The following is an 18,198-nucleotide window of genomic DNA, read 5'->3' as shown; positions in this document are numbered from 1 at the left end:
TGAAAAAAAAGGAGGAAAAAGAGCTGAAAAAAAGCAAATTTTGGGTTTGTTTGGGAGCAGAAATGGGAAATTTTTCCTTCTTTATCCATGGAAAAATTGGGAATTTGAACTGGGATAAACTGGGAGGGGTAAAAAGGAGGAAAAATGGGTTGAAAAAAGCAAATTTTGGGTCAATTTGGAGCCAAAAAAGGGAAATTTTTCCATCTTTATCCATGGGAAAATTGGGAATTTGAACTGGGATGAACTGGGAGGGATAAAAAGGAGGAAAAATGGGCTGAAAAAAGCAAATTTTGGGTCAATTTGGAGCCAAAAAAAGGAAAATTTTCCTTCTTTTTCCATGGGAAAATTGGGAATTTGAACTGGGATGAACTGGGAGGGACTGGGAGGGATAAAAAGGAGAAAAATGGGCTAAAAAAAGCAAATTTTGGGTCAATTTGGAGCCAAAAAAAGAGCTGAAAAAACCAAATTTTGGGTCTGTTTGGGAGCAGAAATGGGGAATTTTTCCATCTTTATCCATGGAAAAATTGGGAATTTGAACTGGGATAAACTGGGAGGGGTAAAAAGGAGGAAAAATGGGCTGAAAAAAGCAAATTTTGGGTCAATTTGGAACCAAAAAAGGGAAATTTTTCCATCTTTATCCATGGGAAAATTGGGAATTTGGACTGGGATAAACTGGGAGGGGTAAAAAGAAGAAAAATGGGCTAAAAAAAGCAAATTTTGGGTCAATTTGGAGCCAAAAAAAGGAAAATTTTCCTTCTTTTTCCATGGGAAAATTGGGAATTTGGACTGGGATGGATAAAAGGGAGGAAAAATGGGCTGAAAAAAAGCAAATTTTGGGTCAATTTGGGAGCAGAAATGGGGAATTTTTCCATCTTTATCCATTGAAAAACTGGGAATTTGAAATGGGAGGGACAGGGAGGGATAAAAAGGGCTAAAAAAAGCAAATTTTGGGTAAATTTGGATCCAAAAAAAGGAAAATTTTCCTTCTTTATCCATGGGAAAATTGGGAATTTGGACTGGGGTGGATAAAAGGGAGGAAAAATGGGCTGAAAAAAGCAAATTTTGGGTCAATTTGGAGCCAAGAATGGGAATATTTTCCCTTTTTATCCATGGGAAAATTGGGAATTTGAACTGGGAGGGACTGGGAGGGATAAAAAAGGAGGAAAATGGGCTAAAAAAGCAAATTTTGGGTCAATTTGGAGCCAAAAAAAGAGCTGAAAAAAACAAATTTTGGGTCTGTTTGGGAGCAGAAATGGGAATTTTTTCCTTCTTTATTCATGGGAAAATTGGGAATTTGAACTGGGATGAACTGGGAGGAACTGGGAGGAACTGGGAGGGATAAACAGGAGAAAAAAGGGCTGAAAAAAGCAAATTTTGGTTCAATTTGGAGCCAAAAAAAGGAAAATTTTCCTTTTTTATCCATGGGAAAATTGGGAATTTGAACTGGGATAAACTGGGAGGGACTGGGAGGGCTAAAAAGGAGAAAAAAGAGCTGAAAAATTCGGATTTTTCTGCAGGAAATTGCAGCAGCAGCCGCCTTCCCTCAGGAATGTTTCCCTCTGAAAGGAACCTTTCATTACAGACTTTTCCAGCCCCAAAAAATCCAAAAAAAATCCCCAAAAAATCCCCAAAAATCCCCAAAAAATCCCAAAAAAATCCCAGCGGCCTCAGCCCATCCCCCTCCTCCTGAATATTCCTGGCTTTGCACTTTTACTCCCTTTTTTTGGCCTTTTTTTGGCCTTTTTTCCCCCTTTTTTTCCCTTTTAATTCCCATTTTTTTCCTCTTTTTTCCCCTCCTTTTTTTTCCTTTTCTCCCCTTGATTCCCCTTTTATCCCATTTTCCTCCTTCATTCCCATTTCTTTCCTTTCTTTTCCCTTTTTTCTCCCCTTTTTCCCCTTTTTATTCCCATTTTTCTTCTTTTTTCTTCTTTTTTTCCCATTTTTCCTCCTTCATTCCCATTTCTTTTCCTTATTTTCCCTTTTTATTCCCATTTTTCCCTTTTAATTCCCTTTTTTCCCCTCTTTTTTCCTCCTTTATCCCCATTTCTTTTCCTTATTTTCCCTTTTTATTCCCATTTTTTTCCCTTTTAATTCCCTTTTTTCCCCTCTTTTTTCCTCCTTCATTCCCATTTCTTTTCCCTATTTTCCCTTTTTTCTCCCCTTTTTTCCCTTTTTATTCCCAACTTTTTTCCCTCATTTTTTCCTCATTTTTCCCTTTTCTCTCCTTGATTCCCATTTATTTCCATTTTCCCTCATTTTTCCCCCTTAATTCCCGTTTCTTTCCTTTATTTTCCCTTTTTTTCTCCCCTTTTTCCCCCATTTTTCCCTTCTCCCCCCTTGATTCCCATTTATTTCCATTTTCCCAATTTTTTCTCCTTAATTCCCATTTCTTTCCCTTCTTTCCCCTTTTTCTTCCTTTCCCCCCTTTATTCCCATTTCCCTCCCTTTTTCCCCCTTTTTTCCCCTTTTTTTCCCCCTTTTTCCCTCTTTTTTCACCATTTTCCCCCCTTTTCCCCCTCATTTTCCCCCCTCATTTTTCCCCTTACTCCCCCTTGCAATTTTGCTGCTAAAACCCTTTTCAAAAATGGGAAAATTCGGCGTTAAAAATCCTCGGAAAATAAAATTTTCCACAGGGAATCTCTGAGGGGAGCAGGGGGCGTGGCCAACCACCCATTCCCATATATGGTCACAATGTGGGCGTGGTCTCCCATCATCCACAGACCCATATATGGCTTTATAGGCGTGGCTAAACGCCATACCCATATATAGCTACAAACTGGGCGTGGTCTCATAGTGGGCGTGGCCAAGCTAAGCCTACATACGCGGCGCGGCTTCACGGCCACCCCCATATATGGCATCATAGGCGTGGTCACGGCGCGGATTAACCAATCAGCGCGCGTGTGGGCGTGTCCATCGTGAGGCGCCTGAGGGGGAAGGGCGTGGCCTGCCGTGAGGGCGGCCCAAGATGGCGGCGCGGCCGTGGCCGCTGCTGCCGCTGCTGCTGCTGCTGGCGGGGCCGGAGCGGGACCCGGGCGGCTCCTCCGGGCGGCTCCGCCTGGGGCTGGGGCTGGGGCCCGGCCCGGCCCTCGGGTATTTCCCCGAGGAGCGCTGGAACCCGGAGTCGCCGCTGCGGCCGCCGCGCGTGGCCGTGGCGCTGCTGGCGCGGAACGCGGCCCACGCGCTGCCGCTGGTGCTGGGAGGGCTCGAGAGGCTGCGGCACCCCAAGGACAGGATGGCGCTGTGGTGGGTCTGGGGACAGTGGGGACGCTGGGGACAATGGGGGGGTGTGGGGACATTGGGGACACTGGAGGGCGTGGGGACATTGGGGGGCGTGGGGACAGTGGGGACATTGGGGGACATTGGGGACACTGGGGACACTGGGGGGACACGGCACCCCAAGGACAGGATGGCGCTGTGATGGGTCTGGGGACAATGGGGACACTGGGGACAATGGGGGGGTGTGGGGACATTGGGGACACTGGGGGGCGTGGGGACACTGGGGACAGTGGGGACATTGGGGGGCGTGGGGACACTGGGGACACTGGGGGGACACAGCACCCCAAGGACAGGATGGCGCTGTGGTGGGTCTGGAGACAGTGGGGACAATGGGGGGCGTGGGGACAGTGGGGACATTGGGGACACTGGGGGGTCTGGGGACACTGGGGACATTGTGGGGTTTGGGGACCTTGGGAGACACTGGGGGGTCTGGGGACAATGGGGAGCGTGGGGACACTGGGGACAGTGGGGACAGTGGGGGGACACTGAGGACGTTGTGGGGTCAGTGGGGACATTGGGGACACTGGGGGGTCTGGGGACAATGAGGGGGTGTGGGGACACTGAGGATGTTGTGGGGTCTGGGGACACTGGGGGGGTGTGGGGACAGTGGGGACACTGGGGATGCTGGTGGGTCTGGGGACATTGGGGGACACTGAGGGGACATTGAGGGGACATTGGGGGACACTGAGGGGACATTGAGGGGACATTGAGGGGACATTGGGGGACACTGAGGGGACACTGAGGGGACATTGGGGGACACTGAGGGGACATTGAGGGGACATTGAGGGGACATTGAGGGGACATTGGGGGACACTGAGGGGACATTGAGGGGACATTGGGGGACACTGAGGGGACATTGGGGGACACTGAGGGGACATTGAGGGGACATTGAGGGGACATTGGGGGGACATTGGGGGACATTGAGGGGACCTGTGTGAGTGAGGGGAGTGTGGGGAACACTCTGGGATGGGCTCCGTGTGTGACACTGACCCTGTGCATGTCACCCCCTGTGTGACACTGACCCTGTGTGACCCCTGTTTGACCCCGTGTGACCCCGTGTGACCCCGTGTGACACTGAGATGTCCCCTCAGGGTGGCCGTTGACCACAGCGTTGACAACACCTCTGTGTGTGTGTGACACTGACCCTGTGTGTGACACTGACCCTGTATGACCCCGTGTGACCCCTCTATGACCCCATGTGACCCCGTGTGACCCCGTGTGTCACTCAGGTGTCCCTGCTGTCCCCTCAGGGTGGCCGTTGACCACAGCATTGACAACACCTCAGTGTGTGTGCGTGTGACACTGACCCTGTGTGTGACACTGTGTGACCCTGTATGAACTCCTCTGGCTGTGACACCCCTGTGTGACCCTGGTGACACTCAGGTGACGCCGTGTGACCCTCAAGTGTCCCCATGTCCCCTCAGGGTGGCCGTTGACCACAGCATTGACAACACCTCGTCGCTGCTGCAGGAGTGGCTGGGCCGCGTGCGGAGCCGCTACCACCGCGTGCTCTGGAGGCACCAGGAGGAGCCCACGTCAGTCTGGGGGGGCTCTGCCACATCTGGGGGGGCTCTGGGACACTTGGGGGGGCTCTGGGACACTTGGGGGGGCTCTGGGACACTTGGGGGGGCTCTGGCACATCTGGGGGGGCTCTGGGACCTTTCTGGGGGGCTCTGGGACCTTTCTGGGGGGCTCTGGGACATCTGGGGGGCTCTGGGACCTTTCTGGGGGGCTCTGGGACCTTTCTGGGGGGCTCTGGGACCTTTCTGGGGGGCTCTGGGACATCTGGGGGGGCTCTGGGACATCTGGGGGGGCTCTGGGACCTTTCTGGGGGGGCCCTGGGACCTTTCTGGGGGGCTCTGGGACCTTTCTGGGGGGCTCTGGGACATCTGGGGGGGCTCTGGGACCTTTCTGGGGGCTCTGGCACATCTGGGGGGCTCTGGGACCTTTCGGGGGGGGCTCTGGGACATTTCTGGGGGCTCTGGGACCTTTCTGGGGGGCTCTGGGACCTTTCTGGGGGGCTCTGGGACCTTTCTGGGGGCTCTGGGACCTCTCTGGGGGCTCTGGGACATCTGGGGGGCTCTGGGACCTCTCTGGGGGGCTCTGGGACATCTGGGGGGGCCCTGGGACCTTTCTGGGGGGCTCTGGGACATCTGGGGGGCTCTGGGACCTCTCTGGGGGGCTCTGGGACATCTGGGGGGCTCTGGGACCTTTCTGGGGGCTCTGGGACCTTTCTGGGGGGGCTCTGGGATGTCTGGGGGGGGCTCTGGCACATCTGGGGGGGCTCTGGGACATCTGGGGGGGCTCTGGGACCTCTCTGGGGGCTCTGGGACATCTGGGGGGCTCTGGGACATCTGGGGGGGCTCTGGGACATCTGGGGGGGCTCTGGGACCTTTCTGGGGGGCTCTGGGACATCTGGGGGGCTCTGGGACCTCTCTGGGGGGCTCTGGGACCTTTCTGGGGGGCTCTGGCACATCTGGGGGGGCCCTGGGACATCTGGGGGGGCTCTGGGACCTTTCTGGGGGGGCTCTGGGACCTTTCTGGGGGCTCTGGGACATCTGGGGGGGCTCAGAACCATTTTTGAGGGGCTCAGAACCATCTTTGGGGGACTCAGAGACATTTTTGGGGGGCTCTGACACCTTTTTGGGGGGCTCAGAACCATTTTTGAGGAGCTCTTGACAGCTCTTGACTCATTTTGGGGGCTCTGACACCTTTCTGGGGGGCTCAGATACAATTTTGGGGGCTTTGAGCAATTTTGGGGGGGCTCAAAACCATCTTTGGGGGGCTCAGATACATTTTTGGTGCTTTGAGCCATTTTTGGGGGGCTCAGATGCATTTTTGGGGGTCTCAGGCACCTTTCTGGGGGGCTCAGAACCATTTTTGGGGGGCTCAGATGCATTTTTGGGGGGCTTGGGCAATTCTAGGGGGGCTCAGACAGCTTTTGAGGAGCTCTTGACTCATTTTGGGGGGGCTCAGATCCATTTTTGGGGGGTCCAGACTCATTTTTTGGGGGGTCCAGACTCATTTTTTGGGGTCCAGACTCATTTTTTGGGGGGCCCAGACTCATTTTTGGGGTTCCTGGGGGATTTTTTGGGGGGGTCCCAGGGGGTCTCAGGGTGGAATTTTGGGGGTTTGGTCACTTTGGGGAGGGGCTTGAGGGGGGTCCTGTGGGTCCCAAATTTCGGGGTGTCCCTACAATTTTCGGGGGGGGTCTCTTCAAGATTTTGGGGTGTCTGAGGTGCCCCCCAGGTCCTTCCCCAATGAGAAGAGACCCCAAAATTTGAGAGGAAAAGTCCCTTGGGGGTCCCCAAATTTTGGGGTTTTCCTCAGGTTCTGAGGCTCCCTGTGGCTCCCAAATTTCGGGGGGCTCTCCCCAGATTTTGGGGGGCTCCCTATAATTTTGGGGGGGTCTCCTCAGGATTTTGGGGTGTCTGAGGTGCCCCCAGGTCCTTCTCCAATGAGAAGGGTCCCAAATTTGAGGGTAGGAATCCCCAAATTTTGGGGTTTTCCTCAGGTTCTGAGGCTCCCTGTGGGTCCCAAATTTTGGGGTGTCCCTATAATTTTGGGGGGCTCTCCCCAGGATTTTGGGGTGTCTGAGGTGCCCCCAGGTCCTTCCCCAATGAGAAGGGTCCCAAATTTGGGGTTAGGAATCCCCAAATTTTGGGGTTTTCCTCAGGTTTTGAGGGTCCCTGTGGGTCCCAAATTTCGGGGGGCTCTCCCCGGATTTTGGGGTGTCCCTATAATTTTGGGGGGCTCTCCCCAGGATTTTGGGGTGTCTGAGGTGCCCCCAGGTCCTTCCCCAATGAGAAGGGTCCCAAATTTGAGGGGAGGAGTCCCCAAATTTTGGGGTTTTCCTCAAGTTTTGAGGCTCCCTGTGGCTCCCAAATTTTGGGGGTGTCCCTATAATTTTGGGGGGCTCTCCCCAGGATTTTGGGGTGTCTGAGGTGCCCCCAGGTCCTTCCCCAATGAGAAGGGTCCCAAATTTAGGGGGAGGAATCCCCAAATTTTGGGATTTTCCTCAGGTTCTGAGGCTCCCTGTGGCTCCCAAATTTTGGGGTGTCCCTACAATTTTTGGGGGGGGTCTCTTCAAGATTTTGGGGTGTCTGAGGTGCCCCCCAGGTCCTTCTCCAATGAGGAGGGACCCCAAAATTAGGGGGAGGAGTCCCCTAGAGTCCCCAAATTTTGGGGTTTTCCTCAGGTTCTGAGGCTCCCTGTGGCTCCCAAATTTCGGGGGGCTCTCCCCAAATTTTGGGGTGTCCCTATAATTTTGGGGGGATTCTCCTCAAGATTTTGGGGTGTCTGAGGTGCCCCCCAGGTCCTTCCCCAATGAGGAGGGTCCCCAAATTTGAGAGGAAAAGTCCCTTGGGAATCCCCAAATTTTGGGGTTTTCCTCAGGTTCTGAGGCTCCCTGTGGGTCCCCAATTTCGGGGGGCTCTCCCCGGATTTGGGGGGGGTCTCCCCAGGATTTTGGGGTGTCTGAGGTGCCCCCAGGTCCTTCCCCAATGAGAAGGGTCCCAATTTTGGGGTTACGAATCCCCAAATTTGGGATTTTCCTCAGGTTCTGAGGCTCCCTGTGGCTCCCAAATTTTGGGGTGTCCCTACAATTTTGGGGGGCTCTCCTCAGGATTTTGGGGTGACTGAGGTGCCCCCCAGGTCCTTCCCCAATGAGGAGGGACCCCAAAATTGGGGGGAGGAGTCCCCTAGAGTCCCCAAATTTGGGGTTTTCCTCAGGTTTTGAGGCTCCCTGTGGCTCCCATATTTCGGGGGTGTCCCTATAATTTTGGGGGGCTCTCCCCAGGATTTTGGGGTGCCTGAGGTTTCCCCCGGTGCCCCCCAGGTCCTTCCCCAATGAGAAGGGTCCCAAATTTAGGGGTAGGAATCCCCAAATTTTGGGATTTTCCTCAGGTTCTGAGGCTCCCTGTGGGTCCCCAATTTCGGGGGTGTCCCCTATAATTTTGGGGGGCTCTCCTCAGGATTTTGGGGTGTCTGAGGTTTCCCCCCAGTGCCCCCCAGGTCCTTCCCCAATGAGAAGGTTCCAATTTTGGGGTTAGGAATCCCCAAATTTGGGGTTTTCCTCAGGTTCTGAGGCTCCCGGTGGCTCCCAAATTTCGGGGGGCTCTCCCCGGATTTGGGGGGGATCTCCCCGGGATTTTGGGGTGTCTGAGGTGCCCCCCAGGTCCTTCCCCAATGAGGATTGACCCCAAATTTGAGAGGAAAAGTCCCCTGGGATTCCCCAAATTTGGGATTTGCCTCAGGTTCTGAGGCTCCCTGTGGCTCCCAAATTTCGGGGGGCTCTCCCTGGATTTTGGGGGGTTCTCCCCGAGATTTTTGGGGTGTCTGAGGTGCCCCCAGGTCCTTCCCCAATGAGAAGGGTCCCAAATTTGAGGGGAGGAGTCCCCAAATTTTGGGGTTTTCCTCAAGTTTTGAGGCTCCCTGTGGGTCCCAAATTTCGGGGGTGTCCCTCTAATTTTGGGGGGATTCTCCTCGGGATTTTGGGGTGTCTGAGGTGCCCCCCAGGTCCTTCTCCAATGAGGAGGGACCCCAAATTTGAGAGGAAAAGTCCCTTGGGAATCCCCAAATTTTGGGATTTTCCTCAGGTTCTGAGGCTCCCTGTGGCTCCCAAATTTTGGGGTGTCCCTACAATTTTGGGGGGCTCTCCTCAGGATTTTGGGGTGTCTGAGGTGCCCCCAGGTCCTTCCCCAATGAGGAGGGACCCCAAAATTGGGGGGAGGAGTCCCCTAGAGTCCCCAAATTTGGGATTTTCCTCAGGTTCTGAGGCTCCCTGTGGCTCCCAAATTTTGGGGGTGCCCCTACAATTTTGGGGGGGTCTTCTCAGGATTTTGGGGTGTCTGAGGTTCCCCCCTGTGCCCCTCAGGTCCTTCCCCAATGAGAAGGGTCCCAAATTTGAGGGTAGGAATCCCCAAATTTTGGGGTTTTCCTCAGGTTTTGAGGGTCCCTGTGGCTCCCAAATTTCGGGGGGCTCTCCCCAGATTTTGGGGGTGTCCCTATAATTTTGGGGGGGTCTCCCCAGGATTTTGGGGTGTCTGAGGTGCCCCCCCAGGTCCTTCCCCAATGAGAAGGGTCCCAATTTTGGGGTTAGGAATCCCCAAATTTGGGATTTTCCTCAGGTTCTGAGGCTCCCTGTGGGTCCCCAATTTCGAGGGGCTCTCCCCGGATTTGGGGGGGCTCTCCCCGGGATTTTGGGGTGTCTGAGGTGCCCCCCAGGTCCTTCTCCAATGAGAAGAGACCCCAAAATTGAGGGGAGGAGTCCCCTAGAGTCCCCAAATTTGGGGGTTTTCCTCAGGTTTTCAGGCTCCCTGTGGCTCCCCCGATTTTGGGGGTGCCCCTACAATTTTGGGGGGGTCTCCCCAGGATTTTGGGGTGTCTGAGGTGCCCCCCAGGTCCTTCCCCAATGAGAAGGGTCCCAAATTTGAGGGTAGGAATCCCCAAATTTTGGGGTTTTCCTCAGGTTCTGAGGCTCCCTGTGGCTCCCATATTTCGGGGGTGTCCCTATAATTTTGGGGGGATTCTCCTCGGGATTTTGGGGTGTCTGAGGTGCCCCCCAGGTCCTTCCCCAATGGGAAGGGACCCCAAAATTGGGGGGAGGAGTCCCCTAGAGTCCCCAAATTTGGGGATTTTCCTCAGGTTTCAAGGGTCCCTGTGGGTCCCAAATTTCGGGGGTGTCCCTATAATTTTGGGGGGCTCTCCTCAGGATTTTGGGGTGTCTGAGGTGCCCCCCAGGTCCTTCCCCAATGAGGAGGGTCCCCAAAATTGGGGGGAGGAGTCCCCTAGAGTCCCCAAATCTGGGATTTTCCTCAGGTTCTGAGGCTCCCTGTGGCTCCCAAATTTCGGGGGGCTCTCCCCAAATTTTGGGGTGTCCCTATAATTTTGGGGGGGTCTCCTCAAGATTTGGGGGTGTCTGAGGTGCCCCCAGGTCCTTCCCCAATGAGGAGGGACCCCAAATTTGAGAGGAAAAGTCCCTTGGGGGTCCCCAAATTTTGGGGTTTTCCTCAGGTTCTGAGGCTCCCTGTGGCTCCCATATTTTGGGGGGCTCCCTATAATTTTGGGGGTGTCTTTCCAAGATTTTGGGGTGTCTGAGGTGCCCCCCAGGTCCTTCTCCAATGAGGATTGACCCCAACTTTGAGAGGAAAAGTCCCTTGGGGATCCCCAAATTTGGGGTTTTTCTCAGGTTCTGAGGCTCCCTGTGGGTCCCCAATTTCGGGGGGCTCTCTCCAGATTTTGGGGGGCTCTCTCCGGGATTTTGGGGTGTCTGAGGTGCCCCCCGGTGCCCCCCAGGTCCTTCCCCGACGAGGAGGGGCCCAAGCACTGGAGCCCCGCCCGCTATGAGCACGTGATGAGGCTGCGCCAGGAGGCCCTGGAGGCCGCCCGGGCCATGTGGGCCGATTACCTGCTGGTAATGGGGGGCTGAAGGTGGGGAGGGGGCCCCCAATGTGGGGAGGGGGCCCCCAATGTGGGGAGGGGGCCCCCAATGTGGGGAGGGGTCCCCAAGGGTCCCCAAGGGTCCCTGAGCCCCCTCAAAGGGGATAAACGCAGCCCCAAGGTGGGGGACACTGGGGACAGCCAGGGCTGGGATTGAACCCAGTGGCTGTGCCTGAATTTGGGGAGGGGTCCCTGAATGTGGGGAGGGGGCCCCGAATGTGGGGAGGGGTCCCCAAGGGTTGCTGAGCACAGGGGAGGGGTCCCCAGGCCTCCCAAAGGGAACAAACGCAGCCCCAAGGTGCGGGACACTGGGGACACCCAGGCCCAGGTGTGTCAGATTTGGGGGTGGTCCTGAATTTGGGGAGGGGTCCCTGAATGTGGGGAGGGGTCCCTGAATGTGGGGAGGGGGCCCCTAATGTGGGGAGGGGTCCCCAAGCGTCCCTGAGTCCCCTCAAAGGGGATAAACGCAGCCCCAAGGTGGGGGACACTGGGGACAGCCAGGGCTGGGTGTGGCTGTGTCTGAATTTGGGGAGGGGTCCCTGAATTTGGGGAGGGGGCCCCGAATGTGGGGAGGGGTCCCTGAATGTGGGGAGGAGTCCTCAAGGGTTGCTGAGCACTGGGGAGGGGTCCCCAGGCCTCCCCAAGGGGACAAATGCAGCCCCAAGGTGGGGGACACTGGGGACAGCCAGGGCTGGGCGTGGCTGTGTCTGAATTTGGGGAGGGGTCTCTGAATTTGGGGAGGGGTCCCCAGGGGTCCCCCAAGGGTCCCTGAGCCCCCTCAGAGGGGACAAACCCAGCCCCAAGGTGGGGGACACTGGGGACAGCCAGGGTTGAGTCTGAACCGAGTGCCTGAATTTGGGGAGGGGTCCCCAAATGTGGGGAGGGGTCTCTGAATTTGGGGAGGGGTCCCCGAATGTGGGGAGGGGTCCCCAAAGGTCCCCCAAGGGTCCCTGAGCCCCCTCAGAGGGGACAAACCCAGCCCTGGGGTGGGGGACACTGGGGACACCCAGGGTTGGGATTGAACCCAGTGGCTGTGCCTGAATGTGGGGAGGGGTCTCTGAATGTGCCCAGGTCTGTCCCACGTGTCCCAGGTGTCACACAGGTGTCACACAGGTGTCACACAGGTGTGCCCAGGTGTGTCACAGGTGTCACAGGTGTGTCACAGGTGTCACAGGTGTCACACAGGTGTGCCCAGGTGTGCCCAGGTGTGTCACAGGTGTGTCACAGGTGTCCCTGTCACAGTTCCTGGACGCAGACAATGTCCTGGTGCACCCCGACGCTCTGGGGGTGTCACACAGGTGTCACACAGGTGTGTCCCAGGTGTCCCAGGTGTGTCACACAGGTGTCCCTGTCTCAGTTCCTGGACGCAGACAATGTCCTGGTGCACCCCGACGTGCTGGGTGTGTCACACAGGTGTCACACAGGTGTGTCCCAGGTGTGTCACAGGTGTGTCACAGGTGTGTCCCAGGTGTGTCCCAGGTGTGTCCCTGTCTCAGTTCCTGGACGCAGACAATGTCCTGGTGCACCCCGACACTCTGGGGGTGTCACACAGGTGTCACACAGGTGTGTCCCAGGTGTCACACAGGTGTGTCCCAGGTGTCACACAGGTGTCACACAGGTGTGTCCCAGGTGTCCCAGGTGTGTCCCAGGTGTGTCACACAGGTGTCCCTGTCCCAGTTCCTGGATGCAGACAATGTCCTGGTGCACCCCGACGCTCTGGGGGTGTCACACAGGTGTCACACAGGTGTCACACAGGTGTCACAGGTGTGCCCAGGTGTGTCACACAGGTGTGTCATTCTCAGTTCCTGGACGCAGACAATGTCCTGGTGCACCCCGACGCTCTGGCCGTGCTGCTGGCTGAGAACAGAACCGTGGTGGCGCCGATGCTGGACTCGCGCGCGGCCTACTCCAACTTCTGGTGCGGCATCACCCCACAGGTGAGGGTGTGGCACTGACAGGTGTGGGTGTGGCACAGGTGAGGGTGGGCACAGGTGAGGGTGTGGCACTGACAGGTGTGGGTGTGGCACAGGTGAGGGTGGGCACAGGTGAGGGTGTGGCACTGACAGGTGTGGGTGTGGCACAGGTGAGGGTGGGCACAGGTGAGGGTGTGGCACTGACAGGTGAGGGCACTGACAGGTGAGGGTCAGCACAGGTGAGGGTGTAGCACTGACAGGTGAGGGTGTGGCACAGACAGGTGAGGGTGTGGCACAGGTGAGGGTGTAGCACTGACGGGAGGGTGTGGCAATGGTGAGGGTGTGGCACAGGTGAGGGCAGGGACAGGTGAGGCTGTGGCACTGACAGGTGTGGGCACCCACAGGTGAGGGTGGGCACAGGTGAGGGTGTGGCACAGGTGAGGGTGTGGCAGTGGTGAGGGTGTGGCACTGACAGGGGAGGGTGTGGCACAGGTGAGGGCAGGGACAGGTGAGGGTGTGGCACAGGTGAGGGTGTGGCACTGACAGGTGTGGGTGTGGCACAGGTGAGGGTGTGGCACAGGGCAGGGTGGGCACAGGTGAGGGTGGGCACTGACAGATGAGGGTGTGGCACAGGTGAGGGTGTGGCACTGACAGGGGAGGGTGTGGCACTGACAGGGCAGGGTGTGGCACTGATAGGGGAGGGTGTGGCACAGGTGAGGGTGTGGCACAGGTCAGGGTGTGGCACAGGTCAGGGTGGGCACAGGTGAGGTGGGGCCATTCCCATCTTCCATTGCCAGTGGTCACTCCCATTCCTGGCACCATTCCCAGTGGTCACTCCCATTGGTCACTCAGTGGTCACTCAGTGGTCACTCAGTGGTCACTCCCATTGGTCACTCAGAGGTCACTCAGTGGTCACTCAGTGGTCACTCATTGGTCACTCAGAGGTCACTCAGTGGTCACTCAGTGGTCACTCATTGGTCACTCAGTGGTCACTCCCATTGGTCACTCAGTGGTCACTCAGTGGTCACTCATTGGTCACTCCCCCTTTGGCAGGGCTATTACCGCCGCACGGCCGCCTACCTGCCGATCCGGCGCCGGGAGCGCCGCGGCTGCTTCGCGGTGCCCATGGTGCACTCGACGTTCCTGCTGGACCTGCGCCGCGAGCGCGCGCGGCACCTGGCCTTCCACCCGCCCCCGCCCGGCTACGCCGGCCCCCTCGACGACATCCTGGTGTTCGCCGCCGCCTGCCGCCACGCTGGTGAGCACGGGCAATGGGCATGGCATTGGTGGGATGGGTTGGGATGGGTTGGGTTGGAATGCGATTGTTGGGTTGAATTGGGTTGTGTTGGGTTGGGTTGGATTGGATTGGATTGGATTGGATTGGGTTGGGATTGTTGGGTTGGGTTGGGTTGGGTTGGGTTGGGTTGGAATTGTTGGGTTGGGTTGGAATTGTTGGGTTGGGTTGGGTTGGGATTGTTGGGTTGGGTTGAGTTGGGTTGGATTGGGTCGGGTTGGGTTGAATTGGTTTGAGTTGGGTTGAGTTGGGATTGTTGGGTTGGGTTGGGATTGTTGGGTTGGGTTGGGTTGGGATTGATGGGTTGGGTTGGGTTGGGATTGATGGGTTGGGTTGGATTGGGTCGGGTTGGGTCGAATTGGGTTGGGGTTGTTGGGTTGGGATTGGGATGACATCCTGGTCTTTGCTGCCGCCTGCCGCCACGCCGGTGAGCATCGGCACCAGATCGTTGGGATGGGTTGGGTTGGGTTGGGATTGTTGGGATTGTTGGGTTGGGTTGGGTTGAATTGGGTTGGGTTGGGTTGGGTTGGGTTGGATTGGGTTGGGTTGGGTTGGGATGGCATCCTGGTGTTCGCCGCCGCCTGCCACCACGCCGGTGAGCACGGGCAATGGGCATGGCATTGGTGGGCTGGGTTGGGATGGGTTGGGTTGGGTTGGGATTGTTGGGATTGTTGGGTTGGGTTGGGATGGCATCCCGGTGTTCGCCACTGCCTGCCGCCACGCCGGTGAGCACGGGCAATGGGCATGGCATTGGTGGGTTGGGTTGGGTTGGGATTGCTGGGTTGGGTTGGATTGGGTTGGGTTGAGTTGAGTTGGGATTGTTGGGATTGTTGGGTTGGGATTGGGATTGTTGGGTTGGATTGGGTTGGGATAGTTGGGTTGGAGTGCAATTGTTGGGTTGGGTTGAATTGGGTTGGGTTGGGATTGGGATTAGGATGACATCCTGGTGTTCGCCGCCGCCTGCCGCCACGCCGGTGAGCACGGGCAATGGGCATGGCATTGGTGGGCTGGGTTGGGTTGGGTTGGGTTGGGTTGGGTTGGGTTGGGATTGGTGGGTGGAGTTGGGTTGGGATTGTTGGGTTGGGTTGGGTTGGGTTGGGTTGGGATGGTTGGGTTGGAATGTGATTGTTGGGTTGAATTGGGTTGCGTTGGGTTGGGTTGGATTGGGTTGGGATTGTTGGGTTGGGTTGGGTTGGGTTGAGTTGGATTGGGTTGGGTTGGATCGAGTTGGGATTGTTGGGTTGGGTTGGGTTGGGTTGGGATTATTGGGTTGGTTGGGTTGGGTTGGGATGGGATTGGTGGGTTGGGATGGGATTGTTGGGTCAGGTTGGGTCGGGTTGGGTTGGGTTGGGTTGGGTCAGGTTGGGTCGGGTTGGGTCGGGTTGGGTTGGGTTGGGTTGGGTCGGGTTGGGTTGGGTTGGGTTGAATTGGGTTGGGTTGGGATTAGGATGACATCCTGGTCTTTGCTGCCGCCTGCCACCACGCCGGTGAGCATTGGCACCGGATCGTTGGGATGGGTTGGGTTGGGATTGTTGGGTTGGGTTGAGTTGAATTGGGTTGGGTTGGGATTGATGGCTTGGGTTTGGTTGGGTTGGGTTGGGATTGTTGGGTTGGGATTGGGATGGGATTGTTGGGTTGGGTTGGGTTGGGTTGGGATAGTTGGGTTGGAGTGCGATTGTTGCGTTGGGTTGGGTTGAATTGGGTTGGGATTGGGATGGGATTGGTGGGTTGGGTTGGGTTGCAATGGGATGGGTTGGCTTGGGTTGGGTTTGGTTGGGTTGGGTTGGGATTGATGGGTTGGGTTGGGTTGGGTTTGGTTGGGTTTGGTTTGGGTTTGGTTGGGTTGGGTTGGGTCAGGTTGGGTTGGGTTGAATTGGGTTGGGTTTGGTTGGGTTGGGATGGGTTTGTTGGGTTGGGATTTTTGGTTTGGGTTGGGTTGGGTTGGGTTGCAATGGGATGGTTGGGTTGGGATGGGTTGGGTTGGGATGGGTTGGGTTGGGATTGATGGGTTGGGTTGGGTTGAGTTGGGATTGGGATGCAGTTGGATTGGGATTGATGGGTTGGGTTGGGTTGTTGGGTTGGGTTGGGTTGGGTTTGGGGTTGGGTTGTGTTTGGGGTTGGGCTGTGATTTGGCTGATCCCAGTTTCAGGGTGACTCCCCCATCCTGATCCTGCTCTGGTCCCAATCCCGACAGATCCCTGATCCCGTTATCCCAGGGGTTCAGGTGCTCCTGGCCCGCCGGGAGCAGTTTGGGCTCCCGTCCTTCATCCCAATCCCATTATTCCAAATCATCCCTGTTATTCCCATTATTCCCAATCCCGTTATTCCCATTATCCCCGTTATTCCCGTTATTCCCATCGTTCCCATCGTTATCCCAGGGGTTCAGATGTTCGTGTCCAACCGGGAGCAGTTTGGGTTCCCATCCCTGATCCCAATCCCGTTATCCCCGTTATTCCCATCATTCCCATCATTCCCATTGTTCCAGGGGTTCAGATGTTCGTGTCCAACCGGGAGCAGTTTGGGTTCCCATCCCTGATCCCGTTATTCCCATTATTCCCATCATTCCCATTGTTCCAGGGGTTCAGATGTTCGTGTCCAACCGGGAGCAGTTTGGGTTCCTGCCGGTGCCGCTGCGATCCCAGAGCTCCCTGCAGGACGAGGCCGAGAACTTCCTGCACGTCCAGCTGGAGATCATGGGTGAGATCCTGGAGCATCCCAATGGATCCCAAAGGATCCCAGAGGATCCAGAGATTTGGGATTGTGGGGCAGGGAGGGATCCCAGTGGATCCCAATGGATCCCAGTGGATTCAGAGCTTTGGGATTGTGGGGCAGGGAAGGATCCCAATGGATCCCAAAGCATCCGGGGCCTCAGGGTTGTGTGGGAGGGAGGGATCCCAATGGATCCCAAAGGATCCCAGTGGAATCCAGGGCTTTGGGATTGTGGGGCAGGGAAGGATCCCAATGGATCCCAGAGCATCCGGGGCCTCAGGGTTGTGTGGGAGGGAGGGATCCCAATGGATCCCAAGGGATCCCAATGGATCTCAAAGGATCCCAGGGCTTTGGGATTGTGGGGAAGGAATGGATCCCAGAGGATCCCAATGGATCTCAAAGGATCCCAGTGGATTCAGAGCTTTGGGATTGTGGGGCAGGGAAGGATCCCAAAGGATCCCAAAGGATCCGGGGCCTCGGGGTTGTGGGGCAGGGAGGGATCCCAATGGATCTCAAAGGATCCAGGGCTTTGGGATTGTGGGAGGGAAGGATCCCAAAGGATCCCAGTGGATTCAGAGCTCTGGGATTATGTGGGAGGGAAGAATCCCAATGGATCCCAAAGGATCCAGGGCTTTGCTGTTGTGTGAGAGGGAGGGATCCCAGATGATCCCAAAGGATCCCAGTGGATCCGGGGCTTTGGGATTGTGTGGGAGGGAGGGATCCCAATGGATCCCAGAAGATCCCAATGGATCTCAAAGGATCCCAGTGGATTTCAGGGCTTTGGGATTGTGGGGCAGGGAAGGATCCCAATGGGATCCCAAAGCATCCGGGGCCTCAGGGTTGTGGGGCAGAGAGGGATCCCAATGGATCCCAAAGGATCCCAGTGGATCCGGGGCTTTGGGATTGTGTGGGAGGGAAGGATCCCAATGGATCTGGGGCTTTGGGATGGTGTGGGAGGGAGGGATCCCAGTTGATCCCAATGGATCCCAGAGGATCCGGGGCCTCAGGGTTGGGGGGGAGGGATCCCAAAGGATCCCAAAGGATCCCAGTGGATTCAGAGCTTTGGGATTGTGGGACAGGGAAGGATCCCAATGGATCCCAAAGGATCCCAGTGGATCCGGGGCTTTGGGATTGTGGGAGGGAAGGATCCCAATGGATCCCAATGGATTCAGAACTTTGGGACTGTGTGGGGCAGGGAGGGATCCCAAAGGATCCCAAGGGATTCAGAGCTTTGGGATCCTGGGGGGGGAGAAGGATCCTGGGATGGGAGCCCTGGGATTGGGAATTCTTCACCCCCAGGATGGGAAATGTTCCCATGGGATCTGGGGCCATTCCCACGGGATTTTGAGGTTGATTCCTTTGGAATTTGGGGCCCATTCCCATGGGATTTAGGGGCCCATTCCCATGGGATTTTGGGGCTGATTCCTTCAGGATTTAGGGGCCCATTCCCATGGGATTTAGAGGCTCATTCCTTTGAGATTTTGGGACCCATTCCCATAGGATTTTGGGGCTGATTCCTTTGGAATTTGGGGCCCATTCCCATGGGATTTAGGGACTCATTTCCAT

General features: G+C 56.4%; 1 protein-coding gene and 1 long non-coding RNA gene across 7 annotated transcripts in view; both read left to right on the top strand.

Moving 5' to 3' along the window:
* Positions 1–2,855: 2,855 nt before the first annotated feature.
* LOC129134414 (procollagen galactosyltransferase 1-like) overlaps positions 2,856–18,198 on the top strand; it is a 29,146-nt gene continuing 13,803 nt past the window's right edge. For 5 of the 6 annotated variants that reach the window (XM_077192337.1, XM_077192338.1, XM_077192334.1 and 2 more), the window contains exons 1-6: positions 2,856–3,243; positions 4,701–4,811; positions 10,573–10,690; positions 12,519–12,653; positions 13,683–13,887; positions 16,501–16,620. In XM_077192337.1, coding sequence (XP_077048452.1) covers positions 2,966–3,243; positions 4,701–4,811; positions 10,573–10,690; positions 12,519–12,653; positions 13,683–13,887; positions 16,501–16,620 — 967 coding nt within the window. In that variant the 5' untranslated portion in view covers positions 2,856–2,965. Of the gene's footprint in view, positions 3,244–3,560; positions 3,582–4,700; positions 4,812–10,572; positions 10,691–12,518; positions 12,654–13,682; positions 13,888–16,500; positions 16,621–18,198 lie in introns of those variants that run through there. The other variant, XM_077192336.1, reaches the window with a different exon arrangement.
* LOC143696296 (uncharacterized) lies at positions 11,803–12,372 on the top strand. Its single transcript, XR_013185734.1, has 3 exons — positions 11,803–11,901; positions 12,026–12,058; positions 12,324–12,372. It is a non-coding gene; the product is annotated as an uncharacterized LOC143696296 (long non-coding RNA).

This window comes from Agelaius phoeniceus, chromosome 32, assembly GCF_051311805.1.
Source record: "Agelaius phoeniceus isolate bAgePho1 chromosome 32, bAgePho1.hap1, whole genome shotgun sequence".
Taxonomy (NCBI): domain Eukaryota; kingdom Metazoa; phylum Chordata; class Aves; order Passeriformes; family Icteridae; genus Agelaius; species Agelaius phoeniceus.
Note: the sequence above shows the minus strand (reverse complement) of the source record. Positions and strands in the feature narration are given on the sequence as shown.